The 19,511-nt window shown below is 33.2% G+C and overlaps 2 protein-coding genes across 2 annotated transcripts; one reads left to right on the top strand and one right to left on the bottom strand.

Annotated features, from left to right (window-relative positions):
• The first annotated feature begins 6,359 nt into the window (after positions 1-6,359).
• LOC143635684 (1-deoxy-D-xylulose 5-phosphate reductoisomerase, chloroplastic-like) lies at positions 6,360-9,998 on the top strand. The gene is made up of 11 exons (XM_077103453.1): positions 6,360-6,485; positions 6,601-6,788; positions 6,862-6,948; positions 7,706-7,831; positions 7,898-7,960; positions 8,042-8,191; positions 8,852-8,919; positions 9,050-9,266; positions 9,336-9,457; positions 9,541-9,687; positions 9,754-9,998. The coding sequence occupies exons 1-11, from the start codon at positions 6,374-6,376 to the stop codon at positions 9,926-9,928; spliced, it is 1,455 nt and encodes a 484-aa protein (XP_076959568.1). The 5' UTR covers positions 6,360-6,373; the 3' UTR covers positions 9,929-9,998.
• A 5,861-nt stretch (positions 9,999-15,859) lies between these two features.
• On the bottom strand, positions 15,860-16,741 carry LOC143635643 (uncharacterized). The gene has a single exon (XM_077103420.1). It carries the CDS (start codon positions 16,739-16,741, stop codon positions 15,860-15,862), a length of 882 nt encoding a protein of 293 aa, XP_076959535.1.
• Between the last annotated feature and the right edge of the window lie 2,770 nt (positions 16,742-19,511).

Raw genomic sequence — 19,511 nt, 5'->3', positions numbered from 1 at the left:
TCATAATGATCAAAACATTACAGTAAACTCATATCAGTCAGATTCATGCACAACAGAATGTTATTTGCAATTCCCGTTAAACGAAAAATCCAATAAATGCAAGACCACTTGGGTTTGGTTCCTAACTCAGTGAGTCAACTTCCAGAAGTGGAACCAACCCAATTGGTCTCGTAGTTCATGAGATATAACATTTACAACATAACCTAACAGCAGGTCTAACAGCTCAGCTTTGCATCACGTTTTTGTAAAATCATAAAAGTATACTTCCACTTATCCAAAAATTACGAATTTATACTTTATAGAAACTAGACTCAACCTAGTTTACTGCAGTACCCACAATCTCAATCAATTTTCACGTTTACACTTCGTTACAGTCAGTTAAACATCGTATATACATTCTGTCCAGAATCTGTTCACATCAAAACTCAACATAATAATAATCTATGAACTATCATGCATCCATATAACCTTCTAGACACTATAACTACTATCCATGCATATCAATCACACCATACATACAAGATTAGGGTTTTATTTGCACTCACACTCAAGGACACAACAATTAACAAGCAATACTATCAAAACTAGTTATCAAATCATCACTAATACACCATCAAATAAACAAGAATCATATGAACACCATGCATAGGAAAAAGTCGAACCTAGGGTTTGCAAGTTATACCTTCAAAACACCAATACAAGCAAGAGGAAGGTAGGAGATGATTAAAAACGGATGTAGGATGCTTCAATTGTGAGAAACCAAGATTAAAACCAAGTGTTTGGTGTGTGTATGTGAGCCGATCGCACGGAGGGGGGGGGTCTAGGGAGCCGTCGATTTTTGTGAGGGGAAAGGAATAGGTTAGGGTTTGTAGTTAAGGTTATATTTATAATAATACAAGTTACACTCTAGCCCCTAATCTTTCAAGTGTTGTTTTTCTAGAACATTCTATCATACTTGCACAATAAGTTAACATGACCATAATATTATCACATAGCACATAATCCTAACACATAATAATCACATAATTAGTGTTTTGACGTTTGTCGTTTATTTATCAATCGTTTGCGTTTCGGTGCAAATCCCGAAAACTACTACACATGTAGTAAGTGTTAAGCGTCATTTAAACCCTAGTTTAAATGTAATGAAGTGTGCGTTATAGATTCAACGACCTTAAAGTTTGAATTGACGGAGTTGAGTTAACGGAGTTAACCTGGAATTGACGATTGTCACAACTAAGATTAGCATTGTATGATAATATATATACGTGACGAAAGCAATCAACATATCAAATAACCAAATCACACTAAACTCGAATAATAATAATAATAATCTTACTCTAATCTCTATTGATTAACAACAATATTACAATTACCTCAACATGAGTAGATTGGAAGTAGATGAAGAAATTAAATCCCATCATCATTCCAATCGAGACTCCAATTCCAAATCCAAAGGTGCCGACAATCGTAGTCACTATCCCTATCCTCAGTCTGGATCTTCGTCCGAGTATCCGTCCAAATCCATTTCTCAATCACAGTATTCTCATAACCTAATAGACAATCATATTAATAAAACATTAAAGCACTTTTAAAATCATATACATAAAAGTACCATACTATTCATATCATCACTGAATGAAAACAATAGTTACCTTGTCGAGGTTGAACTTAAGCTTGTATCTAGACATACTATGTGATAAACCTAAGCTCATTGGAGCTAAATATTGTGCACCTAAACCGGTTATGAGTTCGGTCAACTGACTTCTTACTCCCGTCATAAGCTCCATAACACCTTGGCTACAAAGACAGTCGATTTGCTGCAACAATTAGATTCAAGTCAAAACTAAAAATCCAGACATATACTTATACGGAGTTACGAACACAGTCGATTTGATGCCCAATAAATAGCATCGGTTAAAAAAAATGCAAGCAGAAAAAAAACTCAAATAATAATAATAATAACAACAACAACAACAACAACAATTACGATTACCTCAACATGAGTAGGCTGGAGTAGATGAAGAAATAATATCCCATCATCATTCCAATTGAGACTCCAATTCCAAATCCAAACGTGCCGGCGGCGGTGATGACGGTAGGCGACGGCGGTGGCGATGACGGAGGCGACGACGGTCGTGATGACGGTAGGAGACGGTGGTATCGTAGGTGGCGATGGCGGCGGAGAATTAGAAACCACATGTATCGATGGCGATGGCGATGGCGATGGAAGAGATGAACGGCGGTTCCGGGAATTTGGGTTATAGTCTTTGGTGTTGAATGAAAAAGAATGAATGGCGGTTCCGGAATTAGGGTTTGCATCTTTGGTGTTGAATGAAAAGAATGAAAGAATAATAAAAATGGATCCAAATAGTATTATTGGGGCGGGTTAACCCGAAAGAGATACCATTTTATGAAAATGAGTTAAAAATTATGAGAGTTAAGAAGAGGTTGACAAGTAGCATATAGTAGTACTTATTTATTAGAATAGTAAGATTATGCTATTTGTGAAAATGCTACCACGTGTTTTTTTGCTTCACTTCATACGCTTCGCAATGTTCTTTCACTTTGTAGCTGATCCGGACCCTATATATATTATTTATGCATATGCAATAAAGAGGGACATACTCAGTAGGTTGATCGGAAACAATTCTTTTCACGTTTTATTTGTTTAATAAATATTTAATACATGAAATGTGATTACTAAAAGAATTTTCTTGCAATAATATTTAAATCTTGGAATTAAGGTGATTCAATAGTATTTTCTTGCAATAATATCTATCTAGCTTTAGAACCCATATATTACACGGAATTTGTCAATATGCAAATTAATACAATAAATTATTTGAAACAAATAAAAAAAACTAAATAGAATTTTTAGAAACAAATCAAATTTTGTTATATTGAATAAATATTAGGTTGATCAGCTATTAATGCCATAAATCCCTAAATTTTTTTTATGTAAAACTGTTTTTTACATATGAAAAGATTTTTTAAATTAGATAATATATTTGTATACATGTTTTTGTTGTTATGTTACAAAATATAGATATTTAAAAAAGTTAAGATATTAAGGAAAATGATTTAATTTTTAAATGTACACGTAATCTAAGAAATCGTATATTATTATTATTGGTACATTTTTTTATATTATTATGCATGACATTATTATATATTATAAATTAAAATTAAAATTGGTTAAATATTTCAATTCCAATTTTAGGTTTATATTTTCACATGTAAATTGCATTAAACGTTATTTGTTTTATAAGAAATTGTCCAATTTTAGAATATATAGTCTTTATTTATAATATTAAAAGGAATGTCTATAAATAGATATTAAAAATTTGAACGGAAAAATTTAGCTAAAAAAGAATATGAAGCTGCCACGTTATTCTCATTATTTTTTTTATTAGTATAAGTAGATTTTTTAGCATACTACAAATGTGTATAAACTTTTATGTTGACTATTATTATTATTCAAGTATAGAAATTAATAACATAGGTTGAATATTTTCAAGAGAGAGGGCGTGTTTAGATCAAAGAACCAAAGGACTGAAAAATAATAATGTTTGACACCCATGCCATAATGAAAATGATATAATGCATATCAAATTCTAAATCTGTGTTACTCTAAAATAACGATATTGGACAACCACGTTTTCTTTATACTTATATCTGTTCTCTTGATTTTATGACTTGTTTGATCTTATGAGCGATTTTTGAAAATCAGATAAGACAAATACGGCTGTTTAATGGTCGGTTAATAAAAAACAGATTGAATGTTGATAAGTCAAATAAAGCTCGTGAATTTGATCAAAAGTCGTTGATCTTTCTCTTCCTTTCCCGGGCAATCGTTCTAAGATTGGACTGATCGTTAATCAGTGAACCCGTTGCTCATTATCAAATTCGATTTGAAAATATTAATTAAATAGATATTAAAATAATTATCTTAGGAGAATTTTTAGTCCTCTTTTGACTACTCATGTTACATATATTTATTTTCCTAATGGAAGTCAGAACAACACCGCAGCATCACTTATATGAAATTAAGCACAAATGATATGTTTAAATAGTCTAGATGTGCATGCTACAGACTAATATTTTTATATTGCTATCTTTGGTTTAGGATGCATGATAAATAATTAAATACCATATCATTTATTTATTCTGGTATAACTTTTTATAAAGATGAATGATATTTATTTGTTTGGAACTTGAGTGGAGACGTTGAGTGTTCAATTTTATGACTTTTAAACACCTGTTATCACTTAAGAATCATAAAAAGATAATATAATGGAAAAGTTAACGATTACCTTTTTTTTAATAGTAGTTTGAATCACTAACGAGCTATTGATTTGCTTGATCATCTTTAGGGGTACAAATGAGCCGAGCTACTCACGAGCTATTCGAGATCGGCTCGTTAAAAAGCTCGATCAAGTCGAGCTTAGTCTAGCCCGCGCCCGAGCCTGAGCTCAAGCCTAAAAGTAAGCTCATTTAATAAATGAGCCCGAGCCCAAGCTTCACTTATCGAGCTCGAGCCGACTCGCGAGCCTAAACGAGCCTGCCATTTATATAATTTTTAAAAAACATATATTTAATAATTATTAATATATATATATATATAGGGGAGGGTTAACGTACAAACGAAATTAACGTGCTAAACATGAGAATCAAGTAGAGTAATTATGTAATTACACCATAGAGTAATTACGTAATTACTCTATGATGTAATTACATAATTACTCTACTTGTATATATAATTACTCTATTTGATTATCACATTTAGCATGTTAATTTCATTTGTATGTGATCCAAACCCTATACACACACACATATATAATGTTATGAAAAAGTTAAATAAAAATAACTAAATAATATATATTATTTTATACATAAAATTATAATAAAAAAAATATAAAAATAATTATATAAAAAATAGTGGATAAATAGTAAACGAGCCGAGCTCGAGCTTGAAAATCTACTCACGAGCCAAGCTCGAGCTCTGTGTAAGTTAAGCGAGCCGAGCTCAAGCCTAGTCGAGTTCGGACTCGGCTTGGCTCATTTGCACCCCCAATCATCTCCATTTTTCAGGCATCAGAGATTACCCTCATAATAAGATTATTATAGAAAAAGCCTATACACGTTGAATATTATAAAAACAGTTATTACACATTCAAAGCACATTAATAACTTTTCCAGTTTTCCTATAGCAATTAAGTTTAAAATGATAAAGATTACACAACCAAATTTAACCCTTTTAGATAGCCTTCTTTCAAACACAACCAAATATTTCATATTTGGGTGTTTTTATGGTTTGTTAGTCAATAACAAACGAATAAAATTATAAAAAATCAATTGTATATAACAAAAGTATAATATTATAAAAAGGTGTCAATCCCATGAACAATTTTATAAATAATTTAAATTTAAATGAGAAGATACCAATTTCATAATTATAGCCAAATGGGTTAAATGCTTTATTATTTTATTATATCTAGTTACATTGTAATATCATCGTCGTCATCATCATCATCGTACTCAGTATATCCCACCAATAGCAATGCTATGGTAGGGTCTGAGGAGGATAAGATGTAGACAGCCTTACCTCTATCCCATAGGGATAGAGAGGCTGCTTCCGGTGAGACCCCCGGCTCGATAGTAGTTTTGCATCAAGCCTTGGACATAAGGCACATAGCACTCAATCATCGGGACACCGGCTGATCGGTGCATGTGCCCTTGTCTTTCGGCTATCAACGCCACCACATGATGCCTGATTAACCTTCCGCCACTTTTAACGTTATTTTCACGAGATTGTAATATCATTGTATCATTTCTATTTAATTTTTAAAGGCATCGTTAACTTATCATATATGATTATAATAAAATTAAATGTTATTATTTATGAATGTTCATTACTAATTACAAATTTACATAAAAGCACACTATTTTTTTCAAATACTTATCTTATCGTCAGTAGTAACGCGCAACCTTTTTAAAATATGGTACAACTCTTCTTTCTTCTATTTTCTTTCTAATTTTATTTTTTATTTTTTCTTAATTAAGTCACATATTAACCTAATCAACTCTTTAAACTATTTAACTATTCACAACTATTAACTTAGTTTTCTCTTTTGTATACCATAACCCGTACATCAAAACTGAAAAGTTTATATTACAACTATAACAAGTACATCAAAACCGAAAACTTTTACGCCCCATAACGCGTAAGAATATACCACAACTTAGTAAAATTCACACGATTATATTACTCTATATTAAATAAATATTAAATTAAATTTTACGTATATTACAAAAATAATAATAAACATCAATTTTGAGCTGCATATATGTGCTTCACCTATTTCCAATTTGTATGAATCATAGTTTAATTCAAACAACAAAAATGTCTCTAAATGTTCTATCTTCAACACAAACCAATTTAATCAATTTCAACAAAACCCAAAACCCCCATATCAGTCTCCAAGGTACAATTGGTGTTTAATACTTCATAACCCATCAATTAAACGTAATGGGTATTCTTAATTATTGTTTAATTGTTCTTTAATTCTTCAAATTTATGCAATTTGGGGTTATTGCCAGGTGGGTTTTGTTTCAAGAAAAAAAAAGATGTTAATTTGATTGCTGCCGGAAATAGAATCAGGTGTTCGGCGGTGGTTCCGCCGCCGCCGGCGTGGCCGGGGACGGCGTTGGTGGAGCCCGGGAGGAAGAATTGGGATGGACCGAAGCCGATTTCGATTGTCGGGTCGACTGGTAGTATTGGGACTCAGGTGAATTTTGTCAAACAGTTGGACATAATAATAAAGTTGTGATTTTTGATTGTGTAATGGTGGTGATTTGTAGACGCTTGATATTGTTGCGGAGAACCCGGATAAGTTTCGAGTTGTGGCGCTTGCTGCGGGCTCGAATGTTACACTTCTTGCTGAACAGGTGATTGTGTTGTAATTTTGTACAAAAATATAAAGAATGCTAATGAATATAAATTCAAAGTGAATAGAAGTATAGAACCTGTATTTAAGGATGCAAACAAACTGAATCGAACAAGGTTTTGCTAATGTTCATTCGTGAAGCTTTTATTGGACAAACGAACATGAATAACTGTTTGTGTTTGTTCATTAAGGAAATGAACTTGTTTATGAATGGTTCATGAACATAAACGAACGAACACAAATTTACACAAACAATGCTTTATATAATTTGGCTAACGGAGAATGGTCAGTGCAATTTGTGGTGTTTTTTCTAACATTCATGTTAATTTTACACACACACACACACACACGCACATATATATATATATATATATATATATATTTGTTTTATAGTTAGTTATTTTTGTTTTGTGTTTATAGTTAATAATTTTACTTAAATCTATATGATAACATTTGAAAAGTCATTAAAAAATATTAAAAACCTTTAGTAACAAACATAAACAAATAAACATTAACGCGCATAATATCAAACATTCACGAACACAATTGATGTTCGTGTTCGTTCATTTAGTTAATCAGACGAAATTTCTTGTTAACCTAAACGAACTTCCCGGCTAACAATTCACGAACCGTTCGCCGAACGTTCTGTTCATTTACAATCCTACCTGTATTATCATAGGATTATGCAAATAAACACAAATACGAAGAGTCAAGATATTTGGTCAAATAGTCAACAATTTTCTTGTTTTATAATGTAGGTTAAGGCATTCAAACCTCAACTAGTTTCTATCCGGAACGAATCTTTAGTTGCCGAACTTAAAGAAGCATTAGCTGATGCTGATTACATGCCTGAAATCATTCCCGGGGAGCAAGGAATCATTGAGGTCAGTATCGTCATTCCTCGCATTTTATATTTTATATTTTTTTATAATTTGTGTACTTTATTTTAGGTTGCACGCCATCCGGATTGTGTCACCGTTGTTACGGGTATAGTCGGTTGTGCTGGTTTGAAGGTATATTTTTATATTTTTGAATCTTGATTGATTCCCATTTGAAGATTTTACTTATATTTTTGTTTGGGTATTTGTTTATAGCCTACGGTTGCGGCCATTGAAGCGGGGAAAAACATAGCATTAGCTAATAAAGAAACCTTGATTGCGGGTGGCCCGTTTGTTCTTCCGCTTGCACATAAACATAATGTTAAGATTCTTCCTGCTGATTCAGAGCATTCTGCTATATTCCAGGTAATATAACGAGATAAAAGCGTTCTTCTTGAAATGATGAAATTAATGATAATTGAAAATATTGATAATGATAAAAACTGATGTGCATGAAACCGAAATAGCCGAACCGTGACCGGAGTAATCGACATAATCGGATGCAAAAAAAAAACCGACAGTTTGGTTTGTGTTTTTTTTAAAACTGAGCTTTTGCTGTCAAGCGAAAGAACTGAAGCGATTGGAACCAAACTGAAAAAACCGATTTTAAGTAATTTGTTTGAACTAAATAAATTTTGCGTGTAATAATCAATAAAAAGTTTAGGCTTAAATTCGTTATTTTGGCCCAATTATCAAACTCAAATGGTAAAACAAAAAATAAACTGAAACTGAAACCGACCCACTATGAAAACCAAAAACGAACGGTTTTCGAAAACCGGACTAATTGGAACCGAACTGAAAAGAGACCGATTTTAAGGTCCAAACGTATAACAATCAATCATTAGTTAATAAAATGAAAATAGGCTAAAAGTTTCAGGCCCAAAATTTTAGCCCAAAGGCCCCAAATGGTAAATCCGAAAAACCAAATCCATTGTGATAACTGAAAACAAACGTCGCTTTTTGGTTCGGTGTAGCCCAAAACCGACCCTTGTACACCCCTGATAATGATCTTATTTTTTTTTTCAGTGTATTCAAGGCTTCCCTGAAGGTGCTCTGAGGCGTATAATCTTAACCGCATCTGGTGGTGCGTTTAGGTATCAAAAGCATGATTCTTTTTTTTTTTTTTTTTTTGTAATTTTGGAAACCTCAATAATAACCACCCAATTTTGTTATCTCGGTAAATTAAAAATTTTAGTAAGTTTTAGTTTTTCTTGGTTACAATAGAGATTTACCGGTTGAAAAACTAAAAGACGTTAAAGTAGCCGACGCGTTAAAGCATCCTAACTGGAGCATGGGGAAGAAAATCACAGTCGATTCAGCAACACTTTTCAACAAGGGTCTTGAAGTTATTGAAGCCCATTATCTTTACGGGTCCGATTATGATAATATAGAAATCGTTATTCACCCTCAGTCGATCATACACTCCATGGTTGAAACACAGGTAAAATTCCCATCTTACCCTATATACAAGCCATTTAGATAACTAAGTTATGTTTTATACTTTTCACAGGACTCTTCGGTCCTGGCCCAATTAGGCTGGCCCGATATGCGTTTGCCAATTTTGTATACGTTATCTTGGCCCGATAGAGTACCCTGCTCTGAAATCACATGGCCCCGCCTCGATCTTTGCAAGTACGTAAATAAAAATTTTTTTAAAAAAACTTGAATTTATGATTAATGAATGTATTTGTTAATCTTTAGCAAATGTTATGCAGACTGGGATCGTTAACATTCAAAGAACCCGATAACGTGAAATACCCATCAATGGATTTGGCGTATGCTGCAGGGCGAGCTGGCGGCACGATGACCGGAGTTCTAAGTGCCGCTAACGAGAAAGCGGTTGAGATGTTCATTGATGAAAAGTAAGTATTCTTTTAGTAATATGAATGACATGCGACGAATGTTTAATTATTGATATTATTATGCAGGATTAAGTATTTGGATATATTTAAAGTTGTGGAGTTGACATGCGAGAAGCATCAAGCGGAATTGGTGGCGGTGCCGTCACTTGAAGAAATTGTACATTATGACTTGTGGGCCCGGGATTATGCTGCTAGCTTGCAGTCAACGGCGGGTTTGGCCACCCCGGTAGCTGTTGTATGAGGATACAGTTAATGTGGCAAGTGTGTAATAATGTTGAAATTGAAAATGTGACACTCTTTGAAAGTTGCAATTTTATAAGTGCTAGCTTCTGAATTAATACAAGTGAAACTGGATCTGCAGTTTCTTTTAAATTCAACTATTAAGTTTTAAAGGGGTGTTTGGCAGAGTGGTTTACAAAAAGGTGCAAAATTTAGTGTTTAGAAATAAATATGCTTAAACTGTTAGAAGTTTAGATTATGATTATTGACTTCTTGTTCACCTCTAGACTAGGGACGGTCAAAAAGCTCGAAGCTCGGGCTTGTGGCTCGATAAAAGCCCAAATAAAACTAGCTAAAAAAACTTAATTTGAAACGGCCTGCGTTGATTTGGCTCATTTTTGTAACCGAGCCAAAATCGACCTAGGCTCGACTCCGAGTCATGGCTCGGCTCGTTGGCTCGATCTTAAGCTTGTTTAACTTCAAAATCGATAGTGCTTGGCTGAGTTGCCTCGTTTAATTTGAAGCCCAAGCTCGAAACCACCCTGGCTCGACTCAAGCTCGACTAGTGAACAACCCTACTCTAGACCGGGAATGTTTACTAGTGGGCTTTTACTTTTCTCACCTTTTTGGGCCTTAAGAATGTCACTAATGGGAATCCATAATGTAAGCAAATGAGCAATGGGCTAGTGGGCCTTTCTCATGTTTAACTCTTAGGGCATTCATACTTCATAGTCTAGAGGTAAATAAATCAATTTAGGGTTCCAACCGGTTTCGGTTTCCAAACCGGATCGGGTTGGCCAAGGCAGTTCAAAGTTGGTTTGGTCCAAATCGGATTGAGTCAGGAACCGATTTGCGTATGAGAATATCTAGTCCTATTCAAGCTGGTTGGGGTCGGGTTGTAACCGGTTGGTAATCGGGTATGGTCCAAACTTGTAATCCCATATCGATTTTAAGTTAAAATTTCATTTTATAGATAAAACAAAAAACTAAACAAAAATAACTTAGTGTTCACTTTTTTTAATTTAATATTAAAAATTAAAAAAACTATGAAATAACACCATAAAGTTTAATACACTAAAAAAAACAAGTCGTAATTTATTCGTCTGGTCGGCTTGTTATCGTGTTGTATTTAATATTCATCCGCCGAACCCAAGCTGCATAGATACTCATCATATGCAACTTCATCGTCGGTCATTGATACCATCAACCCACCTTCCACTTAGTGCTCCATATTGCGCCTTTGAGTGAGGATATATGTATGTGTTCCAAGTAACCCTTCAAACAAATGGACATCTCTACAAACAACTGCTGGATGAATGAGTGTTGTTATCCTTAACGAGATAATGCTGCCATTAAGCAACGGATTTCTAGTTTTTTGTTGTTTTCTTAATCCTGAACAAAAAATCTTGGGTTCATATCATGTATAACTTTCGAAAAGATATAGTTTAAAATAAACTAATATTTAAATAAAACATAATAATTTATTATTTTTAATAAAAGGATAATAACATTCCTTCATATCATTTTACATTTTTTAGAAAACACTAAAATCAAAAGTGAAAGTATAAGAAGCCGGCATTTTCGTACGGCAAAGGACACAATCTAACCAACTTTAGTCGATAACGATTTTAATATTTTATTACTATTATATAGTTATAAATTGAAAAGACTACGATTTTATTTTACTTTTATACTTGCGTCAGAAAAATGAAAACAGAATAAGCCAGAGTTCAGTCGTTTATGATTTATGATTATGACTTACACACAGTGTTTTCACTATATAAATAAGATCAAGCCTAAGTTTCACACTTTCATGTATCAAATTAACTACATTTGTGAGTCTAAACATCCAAAATATGTATATAAACTAGTGCTTTATCCGGCATGTTATGTCTGACATGTCGGTAAAAACCTGTTGGTGATAAAAGCCAAGTATTGCTGGTCGCGCGCGTTAAGGTGGTAAATTAACGCGATGCCATCAGTTTCGGTAACGTGAATTCAGCATGAATTCGGGCATTATCGGTTATGCTCGTTACGGTATAGACACCGTTGGTAAATCCTGAACATTAAAACCCAAAAACTAAATTCGTCAAATTAGCATATAAAAAAATAAAATTATTCGACGTTTATTTAGTCGGTAAACCGCGAGGTGGTAAAAGTCAGGTGTTGTCGGTCCTAGGCATTGAGATGGTAACTCAACACAAGTTCAGACGTCGTTTTCGGTTACTTTTGTTACGGTACCGGAACTAAAAACAATATATAATATACACACACACATATATATACATATATATACACACACATATATATACATATAAATATCGATCCCGAAAATCGTCAAATCTTGGTACCGGTACCGGTACTGAAATATTCGGTTCGGTACCGAGACGGTACCGGTATTGAAGGTAAAAATTCGGGAAATACCGGTACCGATCCCAAAACTCAAAACTTTGGTACCGATTCGGTACCGACGGTACCAAATACCAAATGCTCATCCCTAATATATATATATATATATATATATGTATGTGTGTATATATATGAGAGATTTCAATTAAGAACCCCTTTGAGTTTTAAGAACTCGAAAGAACTCAGTGTAACGATTTTTTTTTCGAATTTTTTTTACACATGCGTAATATATGTAAGTTACATACACGTTAAAAAATTATAGAATTTTTTACGCACCGAGCCAACTTTTTACATATATGTAACGGACGTAAAAGTTAGTGTAATCAGTTACATATATATTCTCTCTCCTACTTTGACTTTTTTGTCAAATTTAATATCAACCACATATTCTAATTCATTTAATTAAATGTGTGGTCTAGAATGAGAGTTCTTAAGTTCTTACAACTCAACATGGTTCTCAAAATATCATTCCCACACACACATATATATATATATATATATATAGGGTTAGGTTAGAATAAAAACTTAATTGAGTTGTGAAAACTCTAGAAACCCATTTTCAACCACATGTTTTTAATTAAAGATTAAATTTTGTGTTCCACAATTAAAGTTAATAAAAAATGTAAAAGTTTATTTACATTTTTTCTCTTCTGAAAACATATATAAAAATTACTAAAAATATGTAAAAAAGATAGCAAAATATTTTTTTTATGTTTTCGATATTTTGTATTAAATGTAACAACATATATTACATGTAACAAAAAAAAAACGATGTTTTACATAGGGTTTTCACGGGTTTTTTCAACTCAAGAGGGTTTTCAAACTATACTTCTCATATATATATATATATATATATATAAACATATATTACATGTAACAAAAAAAAACGATGTTACATAGGGTTTTCACGGGTTTTTTCAACTCATATGAGAAGTATAGTTTGAAAACCCTCTTGAGTTGAAAAAACCCGTGAAAACCCTATGTAACATCGTTTTTTTTTGTTACATGTAATATATGTTGTTACATTTAATACAAAATATCGAAAACATAAAAAAAATGTTTTGCTATTTTTTTACATTTTTTTAGTAATTTTTATATATGTTTTCAGAAGAGAGAAAATGTAAATAAACTTTTATATTTTTTATTAACTTTAATTGTGGACCACAAAATTTAATCTTTAATTAAAAACATATGGTTGAAAATAGGTTTCTAAAGTTTTCACAACTCAATTGAGTTTTTATTCTAACCTAACCCTATATATATATATGGGAAGGATATTTTGAGAACCATGTTGAGTTGTAAGAACTTAAGAACTCTCATTCTAGACCACACATTTAATTAAATGAATTGGAATATGTGGTTGATATTAAATCTGGCAAAAAAGTCAAAGTAGGAGAGAGAATATATATGAAACTGATTACACTAACTTTTACGTCCGTTACACATATGTAAAAAGTTGGTTCGGTGCGTAAAAAGTTTAACAGTAATATAATTAATGATAACACTTAGTGATTATAATGATAATAGTATATAGATGTATTGGAATAATAATACTAATAACAACAACAACAACAACAACAACAACATACAAAAAGGAAACTACATGGTGATGTGTGACCAAAAATAAGGTAAATAGAAGCCCCTAAGATATTATTTTCTTTCTAAAAGTCATTAATGCCAATAAGCAATTTGGTACCGTCAAGTGACCCAATCGGTAGCGGCACCAAACTTCTTTTTTTTTTCTTTTTGGAACGACCAACTAAGTTACACCAGGTACTACGTACCCGGCCCCCAATGGCTAAAGGTAGCTCGAGCTGGCCACGAGTCCGGACGGACGGAGCCCCTAGCAATCCACCTATTGAGGGATTCCCCGGATAAAACCTGACCCCCACGCCCGCGAAACGGCACGACAGCGAGAAGTCGGTAAAACCGGGTGAGATCAGGACTCGAATCCTGGCAAGCCAGAGTCATCCCTCATATCTCCCATATAAATTGGTGATAGTAAGTTTTGATCCCTCTACCTCTCACTAGTAAAGGGAATGCTCTACCATGTTATAACTTCTTAAATGTTATATATAATAATATATGTATGTATAAATAAAAATGAATTGAATAACTTAGAAAATTAAAGCGATTAAAAAAAACTAAGAAAATGTAAATGGCCCGAACTTAAACCAAACTACAATCGTATTGAATATCAAATTGGTTGAGAATTCGAATTTCAAATTGCAATAGAATTTTTTAAATTTCATTTGAATTTGATTCGAAGTCGATTCCAACTTCAAATTTTAAATAGTCTGAATATTCGACTTGTTGAACACCCGTATCTACTGTAATGGTTGGATGATCATATTAATGAGTTAGCGGATGGGATCCGTCAAAAAACCAAACACAATACGATCAATATCATGCGAGACATAAAGACATACTCACGAACACTAACACAACATAATTATTTGCCGGTTTACAAGATTTTGCAACTATAAACCTTCATGTTCTTTTCTCTTTAAACATTTGTTTAAAATTTATAAAACAGTGGCTTACCTTGGTTAACTCATGGGGCCAATTTGAATATTTAGCCAAACGTGTTAACAAATTTAAAAAAAAAAACAGATCAAGTATGTTAAAGAATAAATCCAATCCCACAAGTTTTATGTTAACTTCATGTCACATTACGTAATAGAGTCAGAAATGAACAACCTATGTTTGATGGCTCTATTTATGTGGATTTGGTTCACTAATATACAAGAGAAAATGTAAATTGGTTGGTTATATGTTACTATAATTTAGCGATAGTCATTAATTTTATGTCCCCATAACCAACATAATTTAGTTTTATAGCCTAAACACGTTACAATCTAATAAATATATAGAAACAAATTCATAATATAAGCACACCACTTAAGTCATCTTTTAAACTTCGTTATCACACATTAAAATATTTCCAATAATAAAACCCAAGTTTGATTTATTCTTAATTTCAATTAACTTTTGACATTGTATACATAAATTTTAAATATTTAATATTAAATATTGGATTGTGTCTTGTATTTAAAAGCAGAAGATCTTGTTAATTTCCAACACAAAAAGGACACAATTACCCCCACAAATATATTGTGATCACACCTACCCCACACTTTTTCCCCATGCCCCGTTATCCTCAAACCCCTTTTACTTTTTCAATTTCCCACTTACACCCTTTCACTTTTTCAAATTTTCACTTTCACCCTTTAACTTTTCACCAAAGCCATTTCTAGACCCCACACAAAACCCGGCTAACTCACTGGCAACATCGTTCCGAAACTCAAACCCAAAACCTTAAGCTGTTTAACAGACTTTGTCTCTGTCACTAGACCACCAACTCAGAACCATTGCTTCACTAAATCTTTCAACAAAAACACTCCAAACCCGCAAAATTAATATTAATGAAATGAAATAAAATAAAATAAAATAAATTAAATACATGTATATACAGATTATTATACGCTAAACCTAATCACGCGTTTAATCAGGAGCAAATTCTGTTATCCTGTTCAAAATCCGTTCAGCGGCTCACGTTAGCAGAAACACCGATCATATCTCGTTTTTGCCGGAGATATGAACGGAGACGGTTACCGTTACCGTTACCACCTTTGCTTGTTGAATTAATATCACCAGCCACCGGTTTCACTTCACCGTCATCGTCGGCGCCGGCGACTTTCGCCGGATTATCAACTTTCTTCACCTTTTCCGATTTCTTCTTCGCACCGAAATCGGCAACCGGAGCTGATTTACCGGCGGCCATATGACTGTCGGAATTGCTCCGTTGAAGAAGGTTTTTAAACTTCCACCGTTTCGACGAGTTTCCGGTCGAATTGCTCTTTTTACACTTTTCCGGCGACTCTTCTTTCGGTTTCCAGATGCAGTACGTTCCGGGAGCTGCTCCGTCGAGGGTGTCGTCCGAACACGTAGCGGTTTCCCGCTCCTCACGGAACAGCTTCCTGAGCGGATTCCTTACCACCGGAGGATTTACCGTGAAATCCTTCGGTGGTAAAGAATCTACGTTGTACTGCGGTATCCGCTGCTCGTCGTCCAGCAACAAGCTCTGATCGAACAGCGGATACCGCGGTATGATCTCCCCGTTGGAGAACATCTCATCAGCCGAAACTGATGAGAAGTCAGGGTTTCTGCACACAACAGCAAACTCAAACTCTGCATCTTCTTCTTCGGCCTCATTTTCCTTCAAATTTTGCACACAATTACCAACAGGTTCAGGTTCCTCGGATACCTGGTTATCATCATAAAGGCTGTTGTAGATATCATCATCGTCTTCGTGACCGTTTTCGTTGCGAAATTCTTCTACCACCCTTGCGGCAATATCCGCAAGGTTGTTAGAAGAATTTGCTGTAAAACTCATTGATACCGAATTCACTGAATTGAACTGCATATTTGTCAAAGAGATATGAAGGACAAAAGTGGAGGTTGGGGTGAGTTGTAAATATTATATACTCGGGTGGGGGATACGCGTTCAGCTTTTCTAGTGAGAACGGTGCTATTCCTAAGCCAAAGGATTCTGTATATATGTATGACTTTTACTTTTTAGTTTTGGGTTTTATCATTATATATAGAATATTTTTTTAATGAATTTTTAATTGTGAGTGATGTGAATAAATGTTTTAGATTTTCTTGGTTTCTATCCACTTTTGTAAATAAAAAATAGTTTTATCTACCAAACTTTGGGTGGTATTTTAATTAAGTTGTTGACATATTGTAAAAATTATGTATTTTATTATATGCATTCAAACACAAATTATTTTAAGCAAATGAGAAAGAAGCAAGGCATTATTGTATTAGGTCAAAAGCATTTGAAAGGGCATGTCTTCTCATACGGTGAGGGTGGTGAGGATTCTAGTCATGTTATGGACAAAATGTAGACTTAGAAGTAGAGTTAGAGGGTATGTAATGTATCAAATGTTTTTTGAAACGGCAAGAGCTATAACATAATTCATGCAAGGAAGGGATAAGATCTACATTGTCTAGGAGACGATAACGTAACCATGACGATCGCCTGACGGTGCATACGTGAAGACTCTTCTCACCGCTAGAGTACTCTCATTGAATGATGGACGGCAACAGAATGCTGACACAACGCTTTACTTTTAAATGCCCATATATAGAACAAAAATAAACTTCAGACACATTCATTAACAAACTACTCGCCTTTTTTATAAATATTATCGTATTTACTTTTATAACCGCCTTGGTCATAAACTTATCTTTTGATGTTGTCTCACTTATCTTGATCTTCAAGCACAAACGAGTTTATGACCAAATAATGCAACAAGCTCCTTGTTGCAACGGTGGAAATGATAAAAGCCACAAATATATTTACATTGGCATTTATCCCCCGTATTACGGGGGATGTTTTACATTATTCGTTTCTAATATTTATATATTTTTTTTGAATTTAATTTTATTTATTGTAAACAAATTAATAATATACTTAAGATTTGATGATTAAAGGGTTTCACAAATAAATAAGATGTTATAACCCAGTTTAAAACTATCCGGGTTTAGTGAGACACATGACACGCTTATGTTTTTTACTATAAAATTGTTCCTTAATTATAAATAATATCCTTTTTTAAGTCGGATATTAATTTTAGTATATCCCTATTTTATAGGATTCTCATATCAAATGTTTGGTGAGATTAATTTTTAATTTAATGAGATGTTATAGCCCGTTTAAGGGCTATATGGGTTTAGTGAGACTCATACCCGTGAATTCGGGTCAAATGCATGAGAAACCTCTATTTACGAATGAAGCAATTTGGTGGCTTTAAAGGAGGTGAGGAACAACCAGAGAGCTTTTAAAAGTTTTGTTTATATATATACTAGTTTTTATTCCTCGTCTTACGGGGGTGCTCTACATTATTCATTTATAATATTTATATATTTTTTGGATTTTAATTTTATTTACCGTAAGGAAGTTAATTATATACTTAGGATTTGATGATGAAAGGGTTTCACGAGTAAATAAGATGTTATAGCCGGGTTTTAAAGCTATTTGAGTTTGGTGAGACCTATGACCTGCTTATTTTTTTACTATAAAATTATTTCTTAATTATAAATAATATCTTTTTTTTAAAAAAATCAGATATTAATTTTTAGTATATCCTGTTTTATAGGATTTTTATATCAAATATTTGGTGAGATTAATTTTTAATTTACCGAGATGTTATAACCCGTTTAAGGGCTATCTGGTTTTGGTAAGACCCATACCTGTGAATTCGGGTCAAATGCATAAAAAGCCTCCAATTAAAATAAGGCAATCTAGTAGCTTGAGAGAATGCAGAGAGATTTCGTTTATATATATATATTTAAGATTTAAGATGTTTATAAAATGCCCAATAGTTATATGTATAGATGATTATTGGACCATTAATCTTGTAAGAAAATCGAATTTCATTTATTAAACCTAGTGTATGCTAATTTGCTTTAAAACTTGTTCGTGTTCTTAGGTTTAACTTTATACATTGTGTAAAGACTACTTTGTCGACTTGTACGTTTGATCTTTAATAACTTGTAGATTATCAAACACAACTTGGTTTCGATTGATATTTACAAGGGAACGTATTTTAAAAGTAACAATTCACACCCCAACCTATGGCAGAATATGCCGGGGCGTGAAGTGTTGGTTCACAACTCACAAGGCACTAGCATAACAATATTAGTGACAAAAACTAATTATTTTATTTAATTTAAACAAGTACACATTATCTCAAACAATTACAATTAAAACCAAACAAATAATACAAAAACATCTTGTTTTTCTTTTATTAAATATCCTAAAGCTCATTCTATGTGATCTTCAACCTTCACTTCAAACCATAAGATAAACTGCAATATGCGTACAAAATAGATATGTTTGTCAACACGAGGTTGAGTAAGTAATCACCAGTTTTGACACTAACTATAATACATAATAAAAACTGCAAATTAATATTGTGAGTATCAACAATTAAATACTGAGCAAATAATTGGTGTCGTTTGATCATTGCCTTGCGAATTGGGCTTTGGCTACTAAGACGAAAGAAATACAAATAATGGTGCCAGCTGAGCATTGCCTTGCGAATTGGGCTTTGGCTACTAAGACGAAAGAAATACAAATAATGATGTCGGTTGACCATTGCCTTGCGAATCGGGCTTTGCTACTA

This window comes from Bidens hawaiensis, unplaced genomic scaffold, assembly GCF_021521415.1.
Source record: "Bidens hawaiensis isolate Kalapana, Puna unplaced genomic scaffold, B.hawaiensis_p1.1 tig00007641_1, whole genome shotgun sequence".
Lineage (NCBI taxonomy): Eukaryota > Viridiplantae > Streptophyta > Magnoliopsida > Asterales > Asteraceae > Bidens > Bidens hawaiensis.
This window is presented reverse-complemented; position numbering and strand designations above follow the sequence as displayed.